Source organism: Labrus mixtus, chromosome 18 (genome assembly GCF_963584025.1).
Source record: "Labrus mixtus chromosome 18, fLabMix1.1, whole genome shotgun sequence".
In the NCBI taxonomy this organism is placed as follows: domain Eukaryota; kingdom Metazoa; phylum Chordata; class Actinopteri; order Labriformes; family Labridae; genus Labrus; species Labrus mixtus.
The window spans coordinates 17,260,184-17,287,803 of record NC_083629.1 but is presented as its reverse complement, the minus strand read 5'-3'; the positions used below and the strand labels follow the sequence as shown (position 1 = coordinate 17,287,803).

Below are 27,620 nucleotides of genomic sequence, written 5' to 3'. Positions count from 1 at the left end.
TGCTCATTAAAAAAAGGGTTGTTTTCATTCATATTTCCTCTTGAGCTGTCTTGGTATTTTCCAGAAATGGTATTTCAGTGAAACATTTCGCAGACTGAATGATTGTGTTCCAATCATTGTCCAAAATTAGGATACTTTCGCAAGGTTTAGCCAAATATGGTGGTTCCGTGGTAACATTTTGTTCAGTATGTGGTTGTATGAACAAAAGCTAGGAAATTAAGTGTGAACATTTAACTTTCAATTAGGGGTAACGTTATGAACACGGTTATGAATCTGTTTGTAATCGGTTGTTGGCCTGTAGCCTACGAAGTCAGTTACTTCTTAATTACTTTTTATTCGCTATATTTAGTCTATATGAATATTTTCTCATGATATTCAGTCCCCTTTTTGTGTCAGTCACTCAAAGCCTGGTTTCATACCTTCTCTACAGCAGGTGGCAGCAGTATCGTTCACTGGTTCCTGTTAGCGCTTGGGTTGGCTGGTTTGCTGGTTGGCTCCTCTTTTTGTTGATTAACTGTTGCTAGGAAACCACTGCCCCGAAATGACTGAGTTGCACCAGGCAGCAGCAGCGGGGGATTTCGATCAAGTCACGGAGATTCTGAGGCAGAATAAATGCGATCCAAACCAGAGAGACATCGACTGGAGCTTTAAGACACCTCTTCACTGGGCAGCAGCCAAAGGTAGTCTAAGAGAAGTGGATATTTTATATTCTTATTTGATGCACCTAACACAGCTCTTACATTTGGCCTAGTTTCACAGTCGCCTTCTGTCTTGTTTTACACTATGAAAAAGTGTCCAACATGCTTTTTATGTTCTTATATTTCACCTTTGGAAACATGCTCCATTAATAATAATAGGCTGCTTTTGTAGCAGTTGAACTTAAATGTCTCCACATTTAAAGCCACTGTTTGTCCTATTGACTTTTTAAATGCAAATTGCACATCAGCAACAGGAGGCCATGGTGCAGCTTCATGGTTTAAAGGGCTTATTGCTAATTTTCCTGTTTTCCGCCCTATTGAAAAATGTGGCATTTTGAGGTTTAAGCTTTTGTTTTTGCTGTAGTAGCCTACATCATCAGAAAACACAAAATATTTAGCATTCAATTGGCTAATCTGTTTATTAAAAGACCTTAAAATCAATTTTAAAGTGGAGTTCTAGGATTTAGAGTGATAAATTAAGGCTGTACTCCTCAATAATTTCCCCCTAAATATTAATACACTGTATTATTATTTTCTGTTGATCACTTTGCAAATTAAATGTCAAAACATTCTATAAAAAGTTTATCCACAAGTTCCCAAAAGCCTAGGCTGCATGTCATCTTGTAAATACTTTGTTGCCTCGACTAATTGTGCTTTTTCACATACATCTGTCATTGAAAATATGCTATTTTATGACAAGAAACTGTATTCTCGGACTCTAGTACACTTCTATTTACATGTAGGTAATCTAATATTGCTTAAAAAGGCCCTATTCGTTAACTTGCAGAATGTACTGTATTGTGTCCTCCAGTTTTAAGTTGTCCCTTATCTACTATGCTGTATGTGTCGGATCACTCTCTGATGCCTTTTTCACAGGACATACAGAAACGGTTAGGATCCTCATTGAGCATGGAGCAAGGCCATGTCTGAGGACAGAGCATGGATGGACGGCTGCACACTTTGCTGCAGAGTCGGGCCGGCTGGCTGTACTGCGGCTGCTTCACTCGCTCCATGCTCCTGTAGACAAGGAGGACTTCTGCGGTGACAAACCAGTGCGCATAGCTGAAATATACGGACACAGAGACTGCGTTGGATTCCTTAAAAAGTTAGAAATGAAGCCCACTTTTTCAATTCAACACTGCTTCATGAAACTTTGTTAGAATACTTCTGTTATACTATATACGAGGCCTTATCTTAGTGTTAAATTTCAATTAAACTTCTCTTAAAAGCAATGCTTTTTCCCAACACAATCTACTCTATATATATGTGAAATGCTGTTTTTGTGTTGCAGATCAGAAACCGAGTGTCAGGCCTACCGCAAGATGGCAGCCCAGAAGGGGATTTCAGTGGACGACACAGATGAGGAGTGGGCAGAGCCGGGCAAAGAAAATGAGGACAACAGGATCTCTCAAAGAAACACTCACATGTAGGCTTTACTTCCGTTTACACAACAAAGCGTACATAATCTTTGAATCTTCTCAGTTGACTGTGTGTGAGTGACATTTCAGTGTATTAATTTAAAACATGTAATAAACAGTATTGCATTACCCACATACCAACATAACTTTTTAGTTTCATTTAAAAGAATACAGTTTGAAAATATTTCCTAACAGAATAAAAAATAGATCTACTAAAAAACATGATATTGAGCAGTTATCTAGCATCACAGGTAATAAGCCAAAGTAAGCAACAACAAAAAGTAGCAACTCAAAAGAGAAAACTGACAACAACTAGCTTGTGGTTTAATGTGTAAATGTATTTTTTGTTGTTGATTTGTGGACATGTATGGGATCCTTTTCACTTAGTAAAAGTTGAGTCAGTGATGCTTTCATTAGTCGATGCTGGAGCCTGCAACGCAGAGGAAAAGAATGTAAATAAAAAATTAACTGTAATCGTCGATTTATTTCACATTCGAGTAAACTTACTTTGCTTTTTAGCTGTCTCAGTAGTTCTCCCCGAATCTGCCAAAATTGGATAAGAAAAGTTTCAATGATCTCATGTTAATATTTGTAGTTTGTAACATTTCAGTCAAACAGAATCTAAGAATCGATCTTTTTACAAAGGCTGGATTGTGCATTGGATAAAGTGAGCCCTCAATATTTTGTGTGCAGAACACCAACAATGACATTTCCTATATATGCTATATTTGAAAACTGACCCTGATCCTTAAAGGTTTTCATTTTACAATGCCAGGAGCCTTAAAGCTTTTTTGCATTATGAAACGAGTGTTAACTTCTTTAAAGTGCTACGTCAACATATTGGCAAATGTCACTTTCTTTCTGAGCTTTAAACGGATTTATACCACTCTTGTTTTTGATACAAATGAGGCTGAAGCCAGCGCACAAACCAGCTTTGGTTAGCTCAGCTTTTCTTAGAATAAAATGGATTTAAAAAAAAGGAAAAGGCTTGCAACCAGAAAGCAACTCAATCTACTCAAAACTACGCATTACAACATAATTCAGTTAGACATTCTGGACTTATTTGTTCATGTTGAATTGTCTTTATTTGAGACTTATATATTGTATATATTTCTTTCTTATTTTGTATATTGTTTTGTCTTATTTACTTTGTATTTATTCTACTGTTGTTTTATTTACTTTGAGAACCTGTTGCTGTAACACAAGTACATCTAACCATTACAACTCACAAAAGTTGATGACAACACATCCTGATAAATCTCCTGTTATTTTTTTAAATTCATTTTTTTCCTTTACGTACGCTACTTGATGCTTCATTATGTTTGAAAAATATTAAACTGCATTGATCTTGTGATGCAAACCTCAGTAGAAAAAAACTAATATTTCAAAATGTAATAGTGGTTTTACTTCCTACATTGACTTCTGCACAGATGTAGAAGTGTACCGTAGGATGTCAGTACGCTAGGATGCAACAGAGCTTAATGTTCAATAACTAGTGATCAGTGATGCTTTGCGTGCTCAGAGGAAGACACTAAATGTATGTGATTGCTGTGAATGTGAATCTTTTACTGGGTAAAATTTCAATCAGTCATGTATTGATCTAAATTTGGATCACTTTTTTGCATCAATATACACTTATCACAGATTTCAGTGTAGACTTTAGATCTGTCCGGCCTGTGGCTCCTTTCCTACATGGCATTCCCCTCTCTCTCTCTCTCCTTGGTTTTCTACTCTATTCACTGTCCTATCCAATAAAGGCAAAAAGCAAAAAAGAAAATCCTTTACCAATGGGTCTCCCAGGAATGTAGCCAGTAAAATGAACAAACCCTGCGGATGAAATGGTAGAGGTTAATGAGCTATATCTTTACTTATTCAGAAGTTTTTTTTACAAGGATCGAATCAAACATACCTGGAACGCGTTCATCAGGGTGAAGGCATAATTAGCAACGTAAGCTATGGTTCCGTATGCAAGGTCTAGAATCATTACAGCAAAGCCAAAGACCCAAGTCACACCGAAGATTGGAGTCAGAAGAATAACCGTCCTCAAGATGGTTATGACACCCTTTTTTTCTTTTTCATTAAATGATTGTGTGTGTGCAGAGCGATCCAGAAGCTTCAAAATGACCACCAGCATGGCGACCATGTTGAAGAAAGCGATGATACCAACCGGTATGACAAATGTATAAATAGACCCTTTAAAAAGTGAAGTGTAAACCAGCCAACAAGAGTCTTTTGAGTAGTAATGGCCTTCAGCCCCTGCTTTGTTAGCCAGAAATGTAATGGAAACGATCAGCAAAGGACACACATAGCCCACGGTGAACGCCAAATTCATGGATTTTTTCTTGCTCACATTATGGAAGAGGTACAGTGCTTGGTGAAGAAGCACGCTGCTCAGCCACAGCATCCAAAAGAACATGGCCAGGTAGCAGAAATGCTTCAGCACTACGAAGGTCTTGCACCAGTTTGGTGAAATATTATCTGGCTCAGAAGAAGCTAAGAAACAACAATCTGCAACTAACAAACACAGGCAAATGTTAACATGTGCAGTGTGGCGTAAATGTAAAGAATCCGTCTTGACCACAGCGCGCCAGACAACTATTTCTATCACAAGGCTGAGAACGAGTGATATGACTGACACAGATAGTCCAACATACGTTGTTTCTGTTATCCAATGGACTTTTAAGGGATACTTTCCCATCAGTATGGCAAATGATGACAAATGCTCGCAGACGCAGACACCCTCAGCGCCTCTCTCCCACTTCCATTCACATTTATGTGTTGACCAGCCCCTGGTGTTGTTGTCCCACGATGCACAAATCATCTTAACGTTGCGAGGCCTCGGCTCAAGCAATTGGAAGTTGATCTGGACCGTGACTGAATCTGATAGGTCCCTCTCAGTAGTTGTTGACACAACAATGCTGTTAGGTTCATAATCTTTATCGTTATTGGGCAAATACTTCGACAATTCTTTAAACCCGGCTGTTTTTACGCTGCCAGGGTTCTTTCCCATGAGACTGACAGTGTTATTAAACACTGTGTTGGTACAATGGGATTCCTGTGAGCAATTGCATGTTTCTAGCTCTACATTTTGTTTCCTTGTGTTTCTTTGTGTTATGTCTGTGGTGTGAATAATGTGCTCGACAGAACTCAGATATCTTTCAGCCAGTGAAGTATTGTCTTCTTCTGTTTTCCAGGTTTCGTTTAGAGACTTGTCCAGTAAATTGCTGGATGACCCCAAAAAGTCCTGTAAAGAAAAGAGCTGGTATTATTTGTAGTCCATTCTACAGCATTACAACATGTCTATAAGTAGTTAATTGGTCTGGGTTTATTTTGACAGTTGTAGACTGTGGTAAAGCAATTTATTTATTTATTTTGCGATTTAATTCTACATGTAACCATTGTTGGTACCACAATGCTTTACAGCACAAAAGCAACTGGTGAAACTGTATTCATGTTGTTTTAAAGGAAAAGGCTGTCAGTAATCTTCATTTTTCTATCAAGCCAAAAGCAACCGGCATCTCATTCAATGCTGGGTGAGATGACCAATCCATCATTTTGTCTGTGGGTTCTGCCACAGTGTGATTCGCCAAGGGAGAGCCTGTATTTAGAAACCATTGGTTTCAATTAGGTTTAACATAAAGCTTTTACAAGTAAACAAGAGGTTTTTAATTGGTTAAAACAGCTCAGGACTTTTGTACAAATATATATAGGCTACAGTCCACAGGTTCGACTCCTGGCCTTGGCCCCTCTGATAATGCAGTTATGTCTATCCCACTGTCTTCTCCCCAAATCTCCTGTTTGTCTTCATTGGCCCTATTAAAAAAAAGGCTCAAATATTAATCTTTAAAATAAATAAATTATAAGCAAGATGCCTCCTTTCCCTTGAGTCTTTACTGAAATGAGATCCAGACCAGAACTGCTTACTTTGAAAACAACTATTACATTTCAATTTCCGGAAAATGACCATAAGAGAATGAAAATGTGGTGCTATTTAATAGGGTAAATCCATTGAATGAAACTTTTCTGTAATGCACCTTTCACATCCATACAGATTATTTCTCATCATCAACATTCATTGAGATCATCAGAGACCTCATTGGACTTACATCCACCACTTCACCCTCCTGTAGGGAGAGTGAGTCAAGCTTTGGGCTCAAAGTGACAAGGACTTGAACGGCTGCATTTAAATTTGCAAATGTGTCGAACTTCTTCACGTCGGTAGAGACATTCTGGAGGAGGGAGAAAACGCGTCCAGCATTTTTATCGACTGAGTCGAGTCCAATGTCAACAATCTGTAACAACAGTAAGGACTTCAGGGTTAATTGTGGTAAAATGTAAATCCTCAGAAATGACTCAGGATATCCAAACAGATGATGCTAATTGATACGTAAGACGATGATCTTTTCTTTAAGAAAAATGTTTCTGCTTTAAGTTAGGTATTTCAAGCTGGCTTGAGTAAAGTTGTTTCTCTTTATGAGTCACTCTTATATTAAATGGTTTTGGTGCTTAATGTTGTATCCTTCAGTTAGAAAAGTGAGGCTCACATTTGCTTGTTGCAGCACATCATTCAGTTCATGATTCACACAGTCTGAAACCTCTGGTCCCCATGCTGCCTCCGCCTCCCTGCGTAGATGAATCAATGAGTCAATCATTACAAAATATATTGCCCATATGATAATCACTTGCTCACTAAGTGATCTCTTAAGCAAGAAAGCCTTAAAGTCATCGGTTTGTACTTCTTCAAATTTAGTGTTTGCAGGTTTCTTCTATGAACAGGACTAGATTTATTTGAATATGAACGGTTTTGACAAAACATATTTAAAATATTTGCAAGAAAATGTGTATATTAATCAGATTTAGTCTCACATAGAATTATTCATGCATTTCCTTTGTCTTATTCCAACTTTGTCCTTGCAGTTTAACTTTGCAGTGAATTCAGCTTTCGTTTTTTTCCAATCACCATCAACGTCACAGAATCGGTCGCCTTCTATTTTGAAGATGAAAAAAAAAAAAATGGATTCATCATCTTTTTCAAAATTGTTATCTTCAAACATATCTCGCATAGATCTGACTTCAGTAGAACAATGTTATCTTAAACTGAAATTCTGTTTGAGAATAAAATATTTCATTTATCATCAAAATATTGTCCCTGTCCCAAATCTATCACCTTGAAAATAAATATTTGAAAAATAAAATGAAAAAAATAAAACTGAAGTTCATTTATAGTTTTTTTGATATGAGTTAAGGAGTACTAAAACATTTCACATTATGTTATTTTACTCTATTACTATTTTTATGATCAAACTGAATATCAGCTGTTGCTATGACTATTCTCTTGGGTTCCTGATATGCAAACTTCACAGCATTGCCTTATCTCTGTAAAGATTTAGCCTACAAATTACTTCAGTATTCTGCACATGAATATAAACACTGCATGCTTGAATATAATACACTAGGATATAAAATAGGGCTGCACGATATTGGAAAAACATGACATTGCAATAGCTTTTCTTTCTATGAAAAATACAGAAAATCTAACCAGATCAATGCAGTGTGTTTTTATGTACATATTAGCCCTCAGTGATAATAGACAATTGTACGTGTGATTAATTTGTTCAATTTCTACAATGATTAAAATCAAGAGTGGGAAATAAAAATGTAAGAGTGCACGTTAGCTAAACTTCAGATTTGATGTCCGTCTGCTGTTCTTCATGTCATAACACATGTTTGTAACATGTCCCTCCTGAAGCCATAAAGAAGTTTTTTTAACCACCAAATTGGTAATGATTAATCTGAAAGTAGCTGATAGCTAGCTTTGGCTTCATCTGAAGCATGGCTATTAAACCTGGGCCTCCATCCAACAGGTACTATGCACATATTGAGTGAAGAATTGTGTCTTCGTTGAATATTAGGCTACATATATGTTTTTTGAGTTTATTGCAAACGCTTATTTTGCAATAATGATGACATTGTGATTTCTTGTGCAGCCCTGGTATAAAACATAAATATACTGTATAATATATATCAATATACTGTATTAACTTCCTTTCAAAATACAAGCAGCCAAATATAGAATTCTTCTTCTGTGACAATATTACAAAAAATCACACAAACATACCAAATATGATCTCGATATCAATTGAAGCATTTGTGGTTTGGTTACACCTGTTCGTAAAAGAACACGTGAGCTTAGGTGGCTCAGGTGGGTTAGGTGGCTTGCAGCTAACAAAAGTCTGAGATGAAGAAACACCTTGTTCCACAGTAGAACCTGCATGAAAAATAAATGTCTGTTATATAGTTTTATTGCAAGGATTCAAGAAAGTAAAGGACAAGAAAAATGTACTTACGCTCAATTACGTCTTGGCTTCTCCATGTCACAGAATATATTTCGTTGCTCTTCTCTATCTCACATTTGACTTCCACATACAGACCCTCTGAACCCCGGCAATCTGGAAAACCTTCAACGAAGCTGATGTCAATGTTTGGTTTAGAGCACACGTCCATTACACCGCTGGCCTTGTGATGAATAGTGATAGCATCTCTGTTCTGACGGTAGACACACGTGTACTCTCCTTAGGAAAGAAATAATATGGATGAACTTTAATGGAATTAGAGTATTTTACAAATCGCACTGGTTGTGTGTTTTGAAAAAAAAAAAGTAGACATTCCCAGGGAAAAAACCCAATTAAATTATTTTAAAGGCTCAGTCAATCATGGTGGGGCTACTTTTACAGACTTTGTTTCTTTGTAATGAAGTCAAAATCATAGTACTGACATAATTCAACATTGCTCTAATGTAACATTATCAACCAATGAGGCTGCAGAATTATAAATGTATTGTCATATTGCAAAGAAATTGCAAGTAACAACAAGTTTATTTGTATAGCATGTCTAAAAAAGCCTCAGCTGACCAAAGTGCTTTACAGGCAAGGCATAAAAGAACGGATAAATAAATATTCAAATTTTACAGAGGTCGGAGTTGGAGACAGATGTGTTATGGAAGAAGTTGCAAATGCAGCCTTGAACTGCTGGATTCAGACTGACAAGAGAGGCAGGCCAAGGAGGTCTGGTAAATGATCTTCTTTTGAAGTCAACTCTATAGACGGCATGAATACTGAACATAGCTCTGGTTACGTCACCTGTTGGTTTATTAACGGAAGTTTTAAAGTCTTGAGTTTGGCTTTTTGGTGTTGCTTATTTATTTAAAACCTGAGGTTATATACACTGTATGAAAGGAGTTAGCAAACTCCAGCTTAACAAAGCTATGCAGGCTAGGTCCATGGTAATTAATGGAATGGTACATTTTCAAGAGTACTACAATGTTTTTAACAGAATGAGATTCTCTTTGTGGTGGATGTTAACCGGGTTCATACAGACTATAGAGCTTAGAGAGTACGATAGTCTTCTCTGCGGAGAAAAGCTGACACTACTCCAGACAGGCCGGCACTGGCTGCCAAAATGTAATTCAATGTACAAGAAACACCGAACGAGATTACAAGCCAGAGACAGTGAGCGCACACCGGGTCTATTTAGTGTGAAGATATCGAAAATATGGTACCTCATTTTAACACACTGAAAAGAGCTGTAACTCAGCCTTTGTGGGCGGTCTGATAGAACAATTAACCGCATTATAAGCCCTTTCACTTGTGCAATATTCGCATGAACAAATCTAAACCACAAACACCGCCGAGAGGTAAAGACCTGTGGTTAAATCCATTAAGGTGACACACTGCAGAGAGCTACAAGCTCCCACCTGTATATATACATATATATATATATATATATATGCATATATATATATATATATATTATGGCAAGCCGTTCAGGAAATTAATATATTGAATGGAACTTTGAATATATTGAATGGAACTTTGAATATATGGAATGGAACTTTGAATATATGGAATGGAACTTTGAATACATGGAATGGAAGTCTGTAGTGTTATTTCAGCTTCCATCTCAGTAAGAGACTAAAAAAATCCCTAAAGATGGATGCACAAAGTGCGCTCAGCAATGTTTTGTTGAGCATTACTACTCATAAGCAGTAAAAGTGTTCCAATAATTGAACTATGATCTTCAAGGTGAAGCTTTCTACATTCAAAATTATTCGTATGATTTTGAGTACGACCAGCAACTTTTCAAAAAAGTTTTGATGTTCAAGAAAGTATTGGTATATTTCAGCTGATGTCATTTTGCAAAACCAGCATATTCAGCAGGGTGTCTTTTGGATGACAACAATGAAACTGGTGGATTTGGATAATTGAAATCAGCTTCAATTCCATATATTCAGACTTTGTTCAATATATTCAGACTTCGTTCAATATATTCAAAGTTTCATTCCATATATTCAAAGTTTCATTCCATATATTCAAAGTTTCATTCAATATATTAATTTCCTTAACGGCTTGCCATAATATATGTATATATAATGTATATATTATTAAAAGAGCTGAGGTTTTACCCCATGTCATAAATTAGCTATGGCTACCAAAACCTGTTTTCTGGAAACATGTTTAATTCTGTGGTGAAGCTGGACATTTCTATATGGGGCTAATTGGGATCGACTTTTGGAGTCAGTCTGCGTGACCACATGATGAGCTAGTTTTTTTGTTGTTTTTTTTAAACCATGGCGCCAAACCTTGTTTTTTTTTCATGTTTAAACAAATAATCCTGCAATCAGGGAATTTTTCTATTACACCTGCATCATTCTTTTAAAATTAATCTATCATTGATCAACTCACTTTTGGATCCAGCCTGTAGTGGCCACATGAGAAACTGTGGTATCTGGCCCTTCTACATTGGCTTGATTTTTTTGCTGCTGCATTCACACCCCCTATTTTCTCACAATCAGGTGTTTAGTCTTGCCTTTGTCACATTTCTTGTTGAACTTAAATAATTAGGAAATAAAGCAATCAGATCAATGAAGTGGTCTAAAAAAGTGCATAATTTCCTTCCATGTAGTTAAATAGTGAAGAAGTACTGAACACTGAACTCAAAATTGTACACATGTACAGCACTTAGTAAGGGTACAGCTATACATAAAATGTAAATAAAATGGTGGAGAAAAAAGTACCTGCCCAGAGTTCTGATGTTTCAATGACAGTGATGTTGCTCTCCAGAGTATTTGTTATTATTCTTGACTGTGTGCCATTAATTATGTTAAATTCTTGACTCTTTCTTTTCAGCTTCCAGACTCCTTGAGCATTCAGGTCCTGCTGGACGGAACACTTCATTTCTTGCTTGCTGTTATAATGCACAGGGTTAGGAGGCATGCTTAATTTGACAACACCTGTGAAAAATAAAAGTGACATTTTAGAGAAACTAAAGATGAGCTGCATCCAGAATGTACAATCCAGTGTGACCCAGCTTCCATTAGATACAGTTACCTCTGGTTTCCAGATCAAATGATGAGTCGAGTTGCTTTTTCAGGCTTGCTGACTTTTTAATCAGATCTTGCAGATTGATATTGAAAGCAAAGGTTATACTCAATCTTGCAATGACGCTCCCAAACCTTCGGGGGAAAAGACAAAACATATTTCAGTCACATTTTAAAAACAGAAAGACAACAAAATATTGTGTTTGTCACACAAAGCAAGTACCTGTATTCGCTGATTGCTAATCTGTCAAATCCCTTCAAAGTGCTGTAAACTGTTTTCAACTGAAAGGCAACAACTTTTTACATGTTAATATTTAATAATTCAGTGCATTAGTGCAATGGATCTCAACTGGTCTAGTCTCAGGACCCACCACCAACGTCTTCATGAAAAATCCCCCCCCAAGTTTCTGACTCTATCCACTGTCCTATCTCTAAATTAAAAATTAACCCTTAGAAAAAAGTGGGCAATTTGGACCTCAGATGGGAAAAAATCACGTTACAGATCAAAGAAACAGAACAAAACAAACATGTTAAACAAATGCTTCATGGGGGCACGTTTTCCTAGCGAAGTTTGTGCGCCACTTGTACAGAGGCTACTGTCCTCAAAGCTAATCCCACCTGTGGCTCCTTTGTTGCATGTCATTACCCACTCTCTTTCTCCAATTCCTGGCTCTATCCACTGTCCTGTCCCCTAATAAAGCCATAAACCCCCCCCCCCCAAAAAAAATCATTCCAGGCACACATTCACGACCCAGTGAAAATGGGACCGGGACCCACTTTTGGTTGCAGACCCACCTCTTGAGAACCAGTATATGAGTGTTGTTTTGTTCATGTTTTTAATATTACCTCCTTTAGCAGATTGGCATTACAAATCCGAAATTCATCAGAGCTTTTTCCTTTCAGACAATCCGAATAGTTTTGTTGTTTCAAAGATAACTCTCCGCTGACAGTAACTGAGGAGAAAATGTTTTTTTTAATTTTTTTTTAAGCATGCATGTTAAATACATTGTATTGTACATTACACGTGAAAACAAATCAAAATTCAATAAATACCTGTGGTGTCTGAAACACACGCGTGGTTGGAGGGTTTGGAGAACCGGCATTTCTCTTCACAACATTGTGGGCGAGATTTACAGACTTCATCGCTCCATCTGTGGCCCGACTCACAGGTACACAAAAAAACGTTGTCCGAGGAATTCTGACAGGCTGTTTGGAACAAAGATTAAAATTTTACCCTGGGAAACTTTTTTTTTTACATTAATATATAGAATATGTATAAAAGAGTTTACTTGTTGTTATCCGAAGTTCGTCAACGTTCACAACTTGACTTTTGCTCACAAAGGGTTTCAGTATATTTGTGATGTTCGGGATTGCACTCCGCTCTATTTTTATTTTCACATAATACATTTGTGTTGAGTTGTCTACAAGATGAAAAATACACACAAAGTTACATTCAATGCATTGTACAAAGTCACATAAACATTATCTGTGTTAAACTCAGAATACTGATAACTTTACCTTGGCCAGTAGTCTGTAAAATACAGAGAAAATAATTCATCTTAAAATTGATTCATGTTTAGATTTTAAGTTTGAAGGTTTTTCTGAAATCTTTGCATTACCTGACAGAGGTTTAGTCCCAGGATGTAAAGCAAAATAAAAGTCCACATCCTGATCCTGCAAATAATCAGCCACATAAGAAGTCACTTTTATTGGCCTTATTGTAAGCATCTTTGAGCATTCCTCATAGTCTTTAAAATGTGTTATAAAGAACGTTTAATGAATGATAAGAAGAGAAGATTCTAATAAAACACTGTAAAAAGAACAAATGTCATATTTATACCCATAGAAACAGTTGTAATCCCTGTACAAATAAAGTCCATTAAATGTACTCTGTCGTTAAATCTGTTTACAGTCACATTAAAGTAAACATTGAATAATTCACGTTTTATAGTGTTAATACGAGATCATCATTCTTGCCTGATTTTTATTATGCTCAAAATGTTGTGCATTTAACGTGCGGTATAAGACCCAACAGTATAACCCTCGTTACAGTTTCATAAGAGGAAAGACTTTTGTTTATGAACATCAAATGCAAAATCATCCTCATTTCGTCAGGGAATTAGATCAAATATTTGGCCAATCTGGCAGATCACATTTACCTGTAAAAGTGTGCGTGGCTGTTTTTCCACCAAGGAGTGGATTTTGCGTAAAACAGGGAGAGGTGAACATTTTTTTTTAATTTTTCACCAATAAGGTTCTGGGTACCCCAACTTTGAGCAGCACTTGTGGATTTTCCTACAGGAGTTGAGTCGAATTTCTTTTTATTTTTTTTAGCCTACGTGTGTTATAAGACACCTTTATGAACACATTGGTGAAGGTATTTCTTTCCAGAATTTTCAATATTCCCTGACTGTTTTTTTTATTTTTTATTTTTATATTTTCACCAGTTTATTGAGCCACAAAGTGTTTTTGTCCTGTTAACGGATATTCTGATCCTATCGCATCTATTGGCCTTTTAAATAAAAGTGAATTCTAGTAAATATGATTGATCTACTGTAAATATCAAAGATCAACAACAAAAAGGGAATCAAAATCAAAATCTTCTATAGGCCTATACTGTTTAAAACAGCCTCATTATTTTTGTCATTATCATTTGTTCCATCAAACTTAATGCCTGACGTACAGTATGTCCCGGTCTTAGATTAAGATACTTTGTACACGTTTAAAAGTAAAACATGATGTCATATTTTATCAAATTAAACCAACTTACATACACAAATAAGAGAAATCATTTTGACACAGGATGAGCCTATTACCCTGTCAAGAGAGAGTCATGTAGCCTATAGCGTGACGTTAAACTGGAATAAAGTGACACTATTTAACCAGATCACTAATAAGAGGAGTTTTATAATATTAAGTACCACAGTTATTAAAAAAAAAAAGAAATCAGTTTGTTCTACGTGTGTTCATCTTGTATGTGAATGATATTTGATTGACTAAGGAAGAAAAAAATCAAGTAGCCTAATAATAGTTACCATGACTACTGTTTAAACAATCCATGTGCTCACGACACGATGAATTGTATTAATCCTTGTTTCATTTGTGATTATATTTTCATTCTTTATTAATGTTGAGTATTTGATTGATATTGTTTTTTGTTGTTGTCTCTTTTATCTACTGTATGGACCCCATCAGACCCCACAACTGTCTAATCCAATATAAATAAATCAATAAATAAAAGTTAGCTCACCTGTTTTCCAGCGTTCGGATCAGTGAACCATCACCGCGTCGATGTTGGATGAGCCCGTCTGTGTCCCTCAAATGACTGCAGCACTCTGATGGAGCTGTTGAAGTGTACGAGGCAACATGAGACCGTGAGGCGCTCTCAGTTTAAAGTCGACGACAGTTCATCAACAGTAAATACAGTTTACTGCAGGTTCATGCAAAGTACAAAACAAACAAAAAAAAAAGCTGCGACATGGACCTAATTTGACTTTCAAAACTGCAGAGACAAAGCACATATTCAGGCTTATGTTCTCATGTGTTTAATGTGAAATACTCGTTGTCTTGGAGCCTACCATGAGTCCCTGAGAATCACATCCACACTCTGTATTTTTATCATGCAGAAAAGTACCGGACAGTACTCCATGCGTTCCCATGTCCCAAATAATAGGACAGAAATTGGGAAATTGGGCTTTTGGGTATTCTTCACCCTCAGCCTGGAATCTACTGCAGAATGACTTCAAACTGAATGAGCTGGTGTCCTTAAATGTTTTTAAATCAAAAATGAAAGACTTGGAAGCAGAATCGAAAGGATGTTGAGGCTTTTAGCTCTACTACTCGATGTGACTCACAGATGGTTCTGTCTTTGAATGCATATTTTAGTGTTTGTAAATTGTAACTTTGTCTGTAACTTTTGTGTTTTTTGCTGCTGTCTGTCTCGGCCAGGTCTCCTTTGGTAAAGAGGTTCTTATGTCAACGGGAGCAACCTGGTTAAATAAGAAATAAAAATAAATGTGCAAAAGCACATAAAGTAAAGGCAGAAATATGTCCACAAGGGTGCTCTGTGGTTTGTCGTTACATCCTTTCATATATTCTAATAGAAATGATCTGGTTACAGAACAGCTGGAGGTATGAGTGTTATCAAATCCATTTGTTTAAGATATGCATGTATGCCTTGTTTGGGATCCTATTTGAATAAACATGATACTGTAAACTAACACATACAAAAATAATCAGGTCACATGATATTTATGGCTTTGTTTAGACAATAGTCACATACAGGGAGGGCAGGATGTCACACAATATGCAGCAGGTGAATCATAATGTACCTGAAAAAAAGAATCCAATCAAATGTTTATAAGATTCTTGGATTTCAGGCTAGAAGCAAGTGAACAGTGAACTTAACAGTTATGCCAGTCATGTCATAATCTGTACATCCATTTCAGGACCTGAACAAAGTTAGGATGCCAGAAAAGAAAGAAGAAAAGACGCCAGCTGGCAGGGGAATTTGACACACAACAACAACTTGTGAACAAACTTGGGAGTCAATATCCTGAGAGGGGCCAAATTAACTGGGCCTTTTAGGGGCACAGCCATTCCTGCAGGCGGGCCTGCTCGATGTTATATTAATTATAGACCCAACATGAATCCACCAGGAGCACAGTACTGGGCAACATGAAGCAAAGTAAAAGTGGCAAAAAAAATACATTAACAGGGAGTAACCATTAGCAAGATTGAAGAAATAAATGTTTTGAAAAAAAAAATTAATCAAGTACTGATTCCTTATAATTGTTCTGAATGGGTGCAGTGCCCTTTAAATAAGGTGTTATTTAAAACCACTTATATATTTTTTGATTGAAATGTTGTTGTTTTTTTAAGTGACAGGATTAAAAAAAACAGAACACAATGCACAAAGATGAGTAAAAAAAAAAACTTTAATCTTCTTTATAAAAAGTGTTTTTTCAGATTTCAGTCGTTGATTCTCAGTGAGGCATCTCATGACAGGTCCGTCCAGACAGCTGCAGTAGTACTAAAATAATAACATTTTAAAACACATTTAGACTATAAAGTATAGAAATGAAAAATATAAACACCTATGATTTTAGTTGTTGAGTTCACATAACTGATCGTACTCATAAAAACAGAAGAGTGCAGCTTGAGCATGATTCTGTCAGTCAGCGTCCACCTGACCTGACCATACACCCGAAGTCAACGACGCCTTTTCACAGTGCACATTTACATTAAACAAAGTAGAAAACAAAAACAAATCTACAATCTCTTTGGATAGTCCAAGTGCTTTGTATAAAGACACGGAGAGAGTTTTCCCAGTCGGACACGGAGCTGAGATCTCACACACCTGTTTCAAACTCCACAGAAGGTGTGTTGGTCTCGGGAAGAAAAGCGTCCGTCTCCACTGGTGATTGTCCGTCTTCATATTGAGGCACTAATCCATTGCCTTCTTTGTGTGGTGGAGGCTGGATTTGTTGTAGTGATGCCTGTTAGAATAAAGAAAAGATACAGATATAATATTCAGCAATGTCATTAAGTATTCATAACTACAACTTCAAAACTTGAGGTCTGTTGAGTATAAAGGGTCATTTTGTTTTGTTTTTAACTGGACATTTTTGGATGTATTCTACCTACGTAAGTGTTGTAGTACTCGAAATCGGTCTTGGTCTCCAGACAGGTTTCGAGACCACTTTTTTATAGGTCTAGGTCTCATCTCGGATTCTAGAGCATTTTTACTTGTCTTGTCTTGTCTTTGTTTTGGACTGGGCGGACTCTGGATTTCAATTCAGGACCAGTCAAGACCACCACTGATAGGCTATTTTTCCACGTCATTACTGTCTAAGTGAGTGACATACCTCACCTGCTGCACACAAGATGATGATTTTTTTAGTGATATTTATGGTCTGAGTCTTGACTCGGCCCCTAAATGTCTTGGTCTTGTCTTGGTCTCCGGTATGTCTTGGTCTTGTCTACAACACTACTACCTACGATTCAAGAATTGTGTGTGTTTTATTTCTTTTATTTCTTATTATCTTGGGACTTTTCTTTTTTTACTATGAATTCCATGTGTTTCAAATTCATCTATTTTTTAAAATCATATTTAGCATCTAAAGTCAAAAAACAAAAGAGGCCTTGAAACCTCAAATAAACTTAAAATGAAAGGTTAAGTTATGTGACGCTAGATATAGTAGCTAGGTTGCTAGGCAACATGAGGAGGGCTTAGTAACAAAAAGGTAAAGGGAGGCAACAGCTGGTGATACAAACAGACTACATCATCTCAATTCACTTCAGCGGTCGATGCAGGCTGTGAAGGCTTGGTCCTTCGAATGATGCTCACCCTGAATGTGGACACAGCTCGTGTGACGCCCGCTACATTCTTGTTTCACACATTTCACTGTGTTGTTTGTTGCAACTGTAGATCCATGCTACCTTCGTCTGAGTTTTCAAACGTGAACTCCTCTCTACTACCCTTACATACTTCCTAGAAGTCAAAGCTGTGTTTTATTCATCCCGCTCTTTCTGTGTATAAACTCCATTTTACTCACCGTCTGTTCTGTAGGAGTCACACAGCAGAGCTGCTTTTTGATGTGTTCAGGTAGAAAACAAAACAGTTTCCCAAACAGGGCATAGGTAGTTCCTGGTGTCACATCCTCTTCTTTCAAAGGGCCTAAAAAGAAAACATACATTTAGATAGAGACTAATACTTATTGTAGAGAAATGTCTGTATTAATGAGAGCATGTGTGCTTATAAGAAGTGACCAACCTGTGATAAAGCTGATGATCAGACCTGTGAGGATGACTGAGAAGCAGCTGAATGCACTGTACCACATGTAGGACAACGCATAAAACCTCTTCAGTCCAGACGGTCGGCTAAAGAGCAAACAGAGACGATTAACTCCTGAAATAAATAATACATAAACGCAGTCAAAACAAAAAAGGCTAGACGGGCTGTCTGTGTGCTTCATACCTCAGAGTGACGTTGCTGAGTGCAGTCTGAATGGCAGTCGTCGTGTTGTCAGACAGCAGGATGGCTCTACATGTGGGTGAAAGAGGTCTCGTAACAGAGCTTCGAGTGACGATGCTCCCGATCCCGACCCAGAAAGACAGAGCAAGACCCGCCCCCAAACCTGCCACCGCTCCCTGGTCACAACAAGAACACAACTAACAACAATTAGTCAGGGTTTGCTCAGAGCAGGCGGCCCATGGACAGAAGCTACTGTAGTCCCAATGGTCACAGGTTTCAATCAATCAATCAATCAATCAATCAATTTTTATTTGTATAGCGTCAACTCATAACAAGTGTTATCTCGAGACACTTTACAAAAAGCAGGTAAAATATCTTACTCTTTGTCTGTTAACATTACAAAAGAGCAGGTAAAAAGACCTTACTCATTGTTATGTTACAAAAAGCAGGTAAAAGACCTTACTTATTGTTATGTTACAAAAAGCAGGTAAAAAGACCTTACTCATTGTTATGTTACAAGAAGCAGGTAAAATACCTTACTTATTGTTATGTTACAAAAGAGCAGGTAAAAGACCTTACTTATTGTTATGTTACAAGAAGCAGGTAAAAGACCTTACTTATTGTTATGTTACAAAAGAGCAGGTAAAAGACCTTACTTATTGTTATGTTACAAGAAGCAGGTAAAAGACCTTACTTATTGTTATGTTACAAAAGAGCAGGTAAAAGACCTTACTCATTGCTATGTTACAAAGATCCGGCCTATCCATCATGAGCACTTTAGCAAAGCAGCAAAAGTTACAGTGGTAAGAAAAAACTGCCTTATTAAAAGGCAGAAATCTTCGGCCGGATCCCCGGCTCATGACGAAACAGTCTTCACAAGCCTAGACTGCGCCGGGCTTGGAAAGGGATAGGGGGAGAGATGGGATAAGATGCAGGAAGAGGGATAGGTTTGTCTTCTTATCCTGACGCTCTTTGGTGCATGTCATCCACTCTCTCTCTCCCCCATTTACTATCACTCTTGCTTTCCTATCCAGTTGAGTGATACAATTCTTGATTGAGTGTGTGAGTGCAGGTGTGCATCTTTAGATTGGGTTATGGGGTATTGATTTTTGTTGAGTTTATCATTTTTTTCCAAAAATATTCAATATATATATTTTTTTAAACGCTATGTTATTGACAGTAAGTTCAATCATTATTGTTATTATTATTATTATTATGAGTGAAAAAGCAAATCTTACAGTAGAGTTAGCCGAGGGGAAGAACATCCCGAGACAAAACAGACCGAGAACGGGACCACCCACCATCCCAAAGATCTTTAGAGCCACCTGCAGACCAAACACATTATCCGTCAGTACAAATGAAATAAAACATGATCTTCAGGATTTAATCACACAAGCTGTCGCTTACCTGCAGGACTGACTCTCCCATCAGGTGAGTGAGATAGGCCATGGCCAGACACAGCAGCCCATAGAACATAGCTTATTGACGAGACACAAAGTGAAACTTTAGAACTCATGTATCACTATTATGAAACTCTGTGTTGTGTATTTGAGTGGCGGATGTTTATTCAGAGAGATAACCTAAGGCTTTGGACAGCAGGGTTGCTTTAGCTTCGGTCATGGCGGGGAAATGTGGTTTGATGAGGTCCTCCATTGTGACAGTGGCCAAAGAGTTGAAAGAGGAAGAGATGGTGCTGAACAGAAGAAAAACAACAGAAACATGTCATTAAGGACATCTTTGTAACACAGGAGTTAACATCAAATGTAGATTTATTCACTTATTCTGCCAAATTATCACAAACTGAAGGAAGAGAGCAAGAGCTTCTTCATGTGATTCAAATATGGACTCACAGCACCTCAAGGACAGTTTGACATGAATAATTACATTCAACATTTATAATTCAGTTTACACTCTGTAGGAGCCACATTGTGTATTTAACCTGTGTTCATAATTTAATATGCCGTACTTCTTATTTGTGTTGGATCACTATTTGCACCTGGGTGTGGTTTCATTATTTATACCTGATCAGTTGTGTGGCAGGAGGCAGACAAAGGCGGTGAGTGGGTTTGAATATTTTCGGTTGAAGATTAGCTGTTAATCATCATTATTTTCGAGTAGCATGTTTGCTTTGTATTGGCTAATTTTACATTCTTTTGTTTAATACATAGTTTTTATTATTATTTTATGGATTTTGGAGTTTATTTTAAAAGGTTGACCATGCAGATTTGGTAGTGAAATTAGAAAGTTATACTATATTTTGTGAACTGAACACACAAACTTTAAGGCTACAGAGCGCATTGGTTTAAGTCGAGTGTGCCTCACAAAGGGGCTGCAAAGTTGAACTGCAGTGGGCCGACATAAATCCTGACGTTAAAAGGACTTCATTGGACTTCTGAATTAGAGTGTCAAAGACAATCACTCACTACACTATGAGTGGTCATAACTGTGAGTTTTTTGTTGGCACTAATAGAAATGATGGGCTCTTGGAACAGCCTCATAACGTATCAAATAACTGATTGATAAAGTGCTGCATCAGTAGTCCAGGAGGGGAATGCAGCCAAGTGTGATAGCTGATAAGACTCGGAAGGGATTTGGGTATCGACGTGTTGACTAACATCTACAAGAACACACACTGACTCGTACCTGAGAGCAGCACTGAATAAACACGCAACAAACAGTCCAGGAAGTCCAGGCAGACCCTGCAGCATGTCCATCACAAAGTATAACACCATCTGTGGAATAAACCCTTTGATTATGACATTTCCTTGAACCCTCTTTCCCTTTCATTTGTATATCAGGGTTCAGTTACCATAAACAGTATGCAAATTAGATCATCCAAGCTCTCAATAGAGGCACAGACATTTTACAGTAGAGCTCAGTGTGCTGAGAGGGATCTAGAATATGCAAATTCTCCTGTTGCGTCCAGTCTATGAGCCCTGGAGGTTCTTTATTTAACCATCTTTTATCATCATGCAGATCAAATCAGATAAAGACAGGAGGAAATACCGCAAAATAAAAACAAGAACCCTGTTTCCCTTTTATAAATATGTCGATGACTCTTGAATTCAAATGAGACTGAAACTCACTGCATCATGTGAAGAGGGGCCCAGCTTGTCTGTGTGATCCTCTCCACAGTAACGTGCAAACATGACCAGTCCCATCACGCAGCTCAAAGACAGAGCCAGCTGCAGGGAGGGAAACACCATGTAGCATGACCTGCAGAGAGAGGGAGAGAGAGAGAGAACACAGTAAATGGGGGATGTTTGTGAAGCCATGTTACTGAATTTAAAAAATAAATAAATAAAAATGTTTGGGGGGGCCTTTTGCTTTTATCAGATAGCACAGCTGAAGAGAGACAGGAAAAAGTTGGGAGGAGAGAGAGGGGAGGGCGACATGCAGCGATGGGCCGAGGTCGGATTCGAACCCACGGCCCTAAACCGCGAGGACTACAGCCTACGTTCATGTGGCCCGTGTCATCCGACGCCCCTTGTTGTAGCAATATTTTTTTTAGAGATAGGACAGTGGATAGAGGCAGAAATTAAGGAGAGAGAAAGTGAGGAGGACATGCGGGAGAGGAGCCACAGGATGGAATTAAACCCGGGCCGTCTGCTCTAAAAGGACTTCAGCCTCTACACATGGGGCGCGCACACAAACCGCTAGGCTGCGGGTACCCCACACATAGTCATTGTTTTATTTTTACTTTTTACCGCTTATCTTTGAGACTGCTGTGGTTTGAATTTGTTGATCTCTAGTCAATTAAAATGTCAGAATAAGAATTATTATCTAATATAACCATTTTGTTAGGGATCCCTTCATACATAAACAAAAGCATTTTTACATTTAAACAAGACAAGGCCCAAAATATATTTATAGCTATTTGTGAAATGTGTCCTCAGGCTGCCTTTTTTAATGAAACCAAATTTTTTTACATTTCTTTTAAGTCAGCTTGTCAGTTGCCACATTTTTTAGTTGCTAGGCAATGACTGAATCACCTCTCCTTGGACGAAAAGCAACAAGTGTGGAAGAGATCAATGCAGCCTGTGTACTTTTTTCGTTTGTCAACATCAAACGATAACACGGCCATGATATTAGCATAAATTATGATTCACGATGATGGCGCTGGAAGGAAAGTCAGGTAATCACAAAGTGTACTGCATTTAAGTCCTCAATACAATTCATCAATAGATGTTAAAATAGATCAACCTGAATCAAAACGTCTGCCTGCTGTTGGCGCAAGAGGAAAAGATCTTCTGGGAGACAAAATTATCTGAACAACATTTGATGGCTTCACACCAGAATAATTGTAGTTCGTGTACCTGACGGCCTCCTTCTCTGTGCGTGCGCTGAGATATCTTTGGACCTGAGATTGGTTTACTCCGTACAGGGACAGCATGAGGAAGATCCCGCCAACCCCCAGAGTCCAGAAGGTGTGCCTCTCTGTGGGGTCCGGGTTTAGGCTGAACATACGGAAGAAAACACAGAGTACAGACAACAATTCAACAATTAATCTAAGATGAAAGAAATAAAGACATAAAGGACTCTTAAGACTATAGAGCAGTGATAATAGCATATTCAGAACTGATTCACTTTAAAATATCAAACGTTGATGAATTTGTGTACAGAACTATAATTATTGATGATGCTTACATCTCCAATAACTGCATTGATTGATTCTTGCTTGAATATACCAAAACTTAATTAAATCACAACACCGCAGGGACGTATCTACAACAAAAAGAAACTACCGTGTGGACTCACTCGAGTCCAGATATGCGGTTTCCTTCCCAGACTTTCCTCCAGACTTCAGACACTCCTCCGCTCTGCAGCACCCCCACCACGATGACAGCCAGCTGCCCTGCAAACATCACCACAGTCTGAAAGACGTCCGTCCAGATGACAGCCTTCAAACCGCCCTGTGATGAAAAATGGTGTGTTTAACTGTTCACAGAGCAAAGTGTAACAATGTGTAAAACAATGTTTAGTGTTTAAGACAAGCTTAAAAAGAAACATCAAAACATGAGGTTAAGCTTTGTGAAAATTGCCTCTTGATAACTCACCATTGCTGTGTACAATGTGCACACTAGTCCAGTGGCCAGCACTGTACCCCATAATTCAAATCCAGTGACTGAAAGAAAATAGAATAACACATGAACATGAACCAAAGACATCATCTTCGCCCAATGAGTGTGTCAAAGAACAAATAAAGTAACTTTGCATACCTGCATTTAGTGCAAAAGCAGGAGTGTACACACACACTCCCATATAGATAACCTGCAACGAGTTCAGAGACAAATCAGAGACTATCCACTAAATATAACGTGTATACAATAAAGAACAGAAAAGCAATAATTAGTTGTATCATTTGTATTTCTCTGGCATTGTTGTACGATTGGACTATTTTTTCCTCAACTGACTCTTTAAAACCTTAAATTATGTTATTAAAAGAAGACTGAGACTTTGTAAAATACACTTATTTATTGTTTTTTTTTTTTTTGCTGAAATGAATCATTCAAATGGATCCCAGTCTCATGTCTGTAGGCTGAGGATGAAGCTGGAATCAGCTGCTGATTAGCTTAGCTTAGCTTTAAATTGGAAACAGCTAGCCTGGCCGTATGGATAGGCAACTGCTCCTGTAAGACAATTTCTGAAACCCCTTTTTTTATTAGTCAAACAAATGAGTTGTATTCTGTTAACAGGGAGTTACTATCTGCGCTGGTAGGCTGATTGTGGAGCGTTTATCTCTCTTTCAATTCATTTGGTATGCTAAGCTAAGAGGCTGCTGGCTTTGGCTTCTTAAATCACACTGAACCATGAAAGTGGTTCACATATTATTATATTTACTGTCTAAAATAAAGTTTATATATCAGACAATGAGTCACCACTTCCTTTAAGCTGAGTAGTTATCATTTACACGTGTAAAACTTCCAAACCAAGACATCCTTTCCGTTGGTTTAAAAAGAGGAGCACTGGCATGACATTAATAATTTGTAAGAACGAATACTCTTAATTCAAATGACGGAGTGAGTCATGTTTTTTGTGTTTCACCCACCGTCTGAAAGATGAAGGTCAAAGTCCCACAGATTCGCACCGCTTTGCTGAAGCGCAGCTCAAGATACTGGGAGACAAAACAAGCACTGAAGCTGTCATGAAGGACAGATAACTATTCATGTGAACTCTTTTTTTAACCCAACTCGACCGTACAATGAATCAAATGTTCTTTCAAACCTGGTAAGCGCTAGAGAGCCGCAGTCTGTACAAGACTGGAATGAAAACATGAGCAGGAATGAGGAGGCCCAGAACATAGGCACAGCCGATGAACCAGTACTGAGTACCGTGAGTGTAGATTTCCGCTGGCACGCCTATGATCGCTACGGCGGACTGGAATGAAGCGATGAGCGACAGAGAAACAGGAAGACAGCCCATGCTCCTGTCGGCCATCAAGAACTCCTGTGTGGTGCGTTGACGACCCCCTGAGAAGGCGTGGTACAGCCCGATGGCCATCGAGGCAGCGAGCAGCAGCCCGAATATCACATAGTCAACAACCGTGAAGTGCTTCTGGTTGGACGGGTCCATGGCGATTGTCTTTGAGTCTGAGCTTCAGGTGGAGGAGGTTTGGTTCTCCTGCAGACGCACATTCAGGCGGACTGGAAACGTCTTCGTCAACACCCATCAGTCAGGAGCGTCCAGCAGCCTTGAAGGAAGTAAAGCAGAGGAAACACCGATTTAAAAAAAACCAACAACAAAAAAACCCAGTGTGTGTGTTTATGAAAGACACACAGACATAGTAACTGAGGTTCATGCTCGCCTATTTTTGGATAAAAGGTGTTTAAACAATACAAACTCTGTTTTATTAATGATCTATGAAGTGTTGAAAAATACAGAAGCTTTTAAAAAAAATGTCAAGTCTTCATTCATATGTTTAACCAAAAGCTCAGCGACATTTCAATACAAAAGAAAACATTGCAAGCGGATTTGTGAAATTTGGACAGGCTGCAATTCTTGATAATTAAAAATAAATTTAGATTAGTTATAGAACATGAAAAATGTGTGTATTAGGTGCTTTTACATGCACACATGTATATATATATATATATATATATATATATATATAAAACGCACATAAACAAATGTAATCTAAAGTGTTGTTTCCACTTCTCCCCAAATTCCTCAAAATTGGTTTTCTGATGCCTCAATGAGGAAGTGATCTGAACCATTATAAAGGTTTCATAAAGGATACCATACCAGTCCTCTGTAAATAGTGTGACTGGCTTGAGTATGTCTGGTATGCTTAGTATTTTGAATGTACAAATATCCTCATACTTTATCATAAAGAAATCCTTTCTCTTTACAGGCACATAAATGAACCCCTTACCTCATCCTTCATTTAATGACGTGTGATCTTCTTTTAAAAGTTCTGTATATTTCTGTGCGTTACTTAAGCTCATTTGTTTGAAGCAGAAAATCATTGTTACACGAGACAACCTCCACTACGTGTAAACAACCCGAGGTCTCTCAACCTCTGTGTCAACTTTCCCCTGCTTCTGTCTGCTGACCCAAAAATAACAAGAGACCCAGTTCGGTAGACTAAACGAAGCTGCTGTGCTGCCACTCTGCCATCTGCTGTCTTCTGTTGATACTGCACCATGAAGACAGACGGCTGCAACTTATCTGACGGGTCTTAAGGTCAAGAGCAAAATAAAGAGCAGGATTCTTAAAGTACTGCCAACCATGGGCAAGAGGAGTAACATCACTTTCAAATCCTTTCACCAATCATGCATTGGTTATTCTTGTCTTAGCCCATATGGATGTTAATTCGAGCATTATAAGCCTCCCAAGAACAAAATGTTATTAAAGAAACAAGTCTTTCTTTAATAAATTGAAAAAAAGATTATAGGCTACTATTTTGATTTGCATTGTCATTTTGGTATTTTTCACACAAGAGCCAAACAGGTTCCAGCTTCTTAAATGTGGTGAAAATCAGCCGTTCTTTCTTCTTTGTGATAGAAAAAAACAAATACATGTTTTAATTTGGGCAGCTAGTTGGACAGAACAATACATTGAGATGGAAATAGCAAGAAATTGTTAATATTTTCTATTACTTCAATGCAAAAGACTGATCAATCGATCATTTAAGTCCTTTTAAACTTCATTGAAGAGATCACTTCAATGACACTCTTATGTTTCCATGAACACAATGTAGTGACTTGCTTTGTCCAAAAAGAAAAAAAATGATAAAACATGCAAAACCAGCAAATCCTCATATTTCAGAGGCTGGAAGCAAAGAATAATGGGCATTTCTGTTTTGATAAACATAACCATTAAAACAGCACAAAGTCCAATAAGGCCTCTAGAAAAACTAACTGGGAGGAAAGTACTGCAGGGAGGAAGTTTAGCTATATTAGTCAGATAATGAATCTCTGGTTCAGATGTTGGACAGATAGGTGACCCTCAAATAGTCGGGGGGGGGGGGGGGGGGGGGGGGGTTTGCAGCTTTTTTTTGCGACTTAATTTGTAACAAATGTTTCATGTCATGTCTTTGTAACCTGCTACTGGATGCTTTGAATTTCCATCGGGATCAATAAAGTATCTATCTATATGAATAAAGGTAAATTACTTTCTCCATTATAAAAAAAAACTACTGATACTTTACTCTGCCTGCTCGTATTGGTTTATGTTTGCTTTTAAATTGGTGTATTTATGATTGTATTTTGGTAGCACTTTGAGATTTGCGTTGTGCATAAAATGTGTATCAGTTCTGTAATAAATAATTATCATTATTATAATTAAAAGTCAGGAAAAATACTAGCATCTTGTCTGTAATGAAGTTTCGGAGAGACAGTTTTGAACAAACAACCTTCCGTGAGTGACACAGACAGACTCACCTTTACATGCCTGCGAGTCTTGAGGTCTTGACATCCGGGTAAGTCAGTGGCAGGCAGCATTCTGCTTACGACATTTGGAAAACGCTACGCTAGTTACAACGACTTGTTATAATATCTTATAATAAAAAAACAACTTTCAGGAAAATACAGTGGGTTTATACTTCAGATTAATTACCCTGCAGTGTCGACAAAGCGTTAGAGTAACCCACCATCTGGCTTAACTCTGGGTTCATTGCGCCATGTGATCACAAATTGTTTTGAATTTACTTC

General features: G+C 37.8%; 2 protein-coding genes and 1 long non-coding RNA gene across 5 annotated transcripts; 2 read left to right on the top strand and 1 right to left on the bottom strand.

Moving 5' to 3' along the window:
• Positions 1 to 456: 456 nt before the first annotated feature.
• Positions 457 to 2,262, top strand: LOC132993729 (ankyrin repeat domain-containing protein 66). Its single transcript, XM_061063723.1, has 3 exons — positions 457 to 680; positions 1,575 to 1,803; positions 1,990 to 2,262. The coding sequence occupies exons 1-3, from the start codon at positions 542 to 544 to the stop codon at positions 2,126 to 2,128; spliced, it is 507 nt and encodes a 168-aa protein (XP_060919706.1). The 5' UTR covers positions 457 to 541; the 3' UTR covers positions 2,129 to 2,262.
• LOC132993726 (adhesion G protein-coupled receptor F5-like) lies at positions 2,105 to 27,584 on the bottom strand. 3 transcript variants are annotated; one of them, XM_061063719.1, is made up of 35 exons: positions 27,526 to 27,584; positions 27,351 to 27,411; positions 24,694 to 25,159; positions 24,518 to 24,583; positions 23,688 to 23,739; positions 23,526 to 23,593; positions 23,227 to 23,381; positions 22,785 to 22,925; positions 21,555 to 21,684; positions 21,112 to 21,200; positions 20,049 to 20,161; positions 19,876 to 19,946; positions 19,707 to 19,793; positions 18,472 to 18,644; positions 18,268 to 18,374; positions 18,050 to 18,171; positions 16,852 to 16,990; positions 14,743 to 14,836; positions 13,112 to 13,166; positions 13,011 to 13,023; positions 12,782 to 12,913; positions 12,546 to 12,698; positions 12,339 to 12,445; positions 11,716 to 11,774; positions 11,503 to 11,627; positions 11,190 to 11,405; positions 8,464 to 8,688; positions 8,235 to 8,384; positions 6,983 to 7,103; positions 6,661 to 6,739; positions 6,223 to 6,408; positions 4,026 to 5,360; positions 3,902 to 3,943; positions 2,624 to 2,659; positions 2,105 to 2,546 (listed from the first exon to the last, which is right to left on the bottom strand). In XM_061063719.1, the coding sequence occupies exons 3-35, from the start codon at positions 25,039 to 25,041 to the stop codon at positions 2,496 to 2,498; spliced, it is 5,040 nt and encodes a 1,679-aa protein (XP_060919702.1). In that variant the 5' UTR covers positions 25,042 to 25,159; positions 27,351 to 27,411; positions 27,526 to 27,584; the 3' UTR covers positions 2,105 to 2,495. The 3 variants fall into 3 exon arrangements, with proteins under 3 accessions (XP_060919702.1, XP_060919703.1, XP_060919704.1); XM_061063720.1 differs by lacking the exons at positions 27,351 to 27,411; positions 27,526 to 27,584 and adding an exon at positions 25,841 to 25,990; XM_061063721.1 differs by lacking the exons at positions 23,526 to 23,593; positions 23,688 to 23,739; positions 24,518 to 24,583; ... (1 more) ...; positions 27,351 to 27,411; positions 27,526 to 27,584 and having other exon boundaries at positions 23,214 to 23,354.
• Positions 18,613 to 19,609, top strand: LOC132993730 (uncharacterized). The gene is made up of 2 exons (XR_009676511.1): positions 18,613 to 18,734; positions 19,408 to 19,609. It is a non-coding gene; the product is annotated as an uncharacterized LOC132993730 (long non-coding RNA).
• Positions 27,585 to 27,620: the final 36 nt, after the last annotated feature.

Coding starts and splice junctions, on each gene's coding strand:
- LOC132993729 (XM_061063723.1), top strand. CDS start 542: ATGACTGAGTTGCACCAGGCAGCAGCAGCGGGGGATTTCGATCAAGTC. Junction 681..1,574: donor TCACTGGGCAGCAGCCAAAG/GTAGTCTAAGAG, acceptor CCTTTTTCACAG/GACATACAGAAACGGTTAGG. Junction 1,804..1,989: donor TGCGTTGGATTCCTTAAAAA/GTTAGAAATGAA, acceptor TTTGTGTTGCAG/ATCAGAAACCGAGTGTCAGG.
- LOC132993726 (XM_061063719.1), bottom strand. CDS start 25,041: ATGGACCCGTCCAACCAGAAGCACTTCACGGTTGTTGACTATGTGATA. Junction 23,594..23,687: donor TGCTTTTGCACTAAATGCAG/GTATGCAAAGTT, acceptor ATTTTCTTTCAG/TCACTGGATTTGAATTATGG. Junction 3,944..4,025: donor CCCTGATGAACGCGTTCCAG/GTATGTTTGATT, acceptor TTTCATCCGCAG/GGTTTGTTCATTTTACTGGC.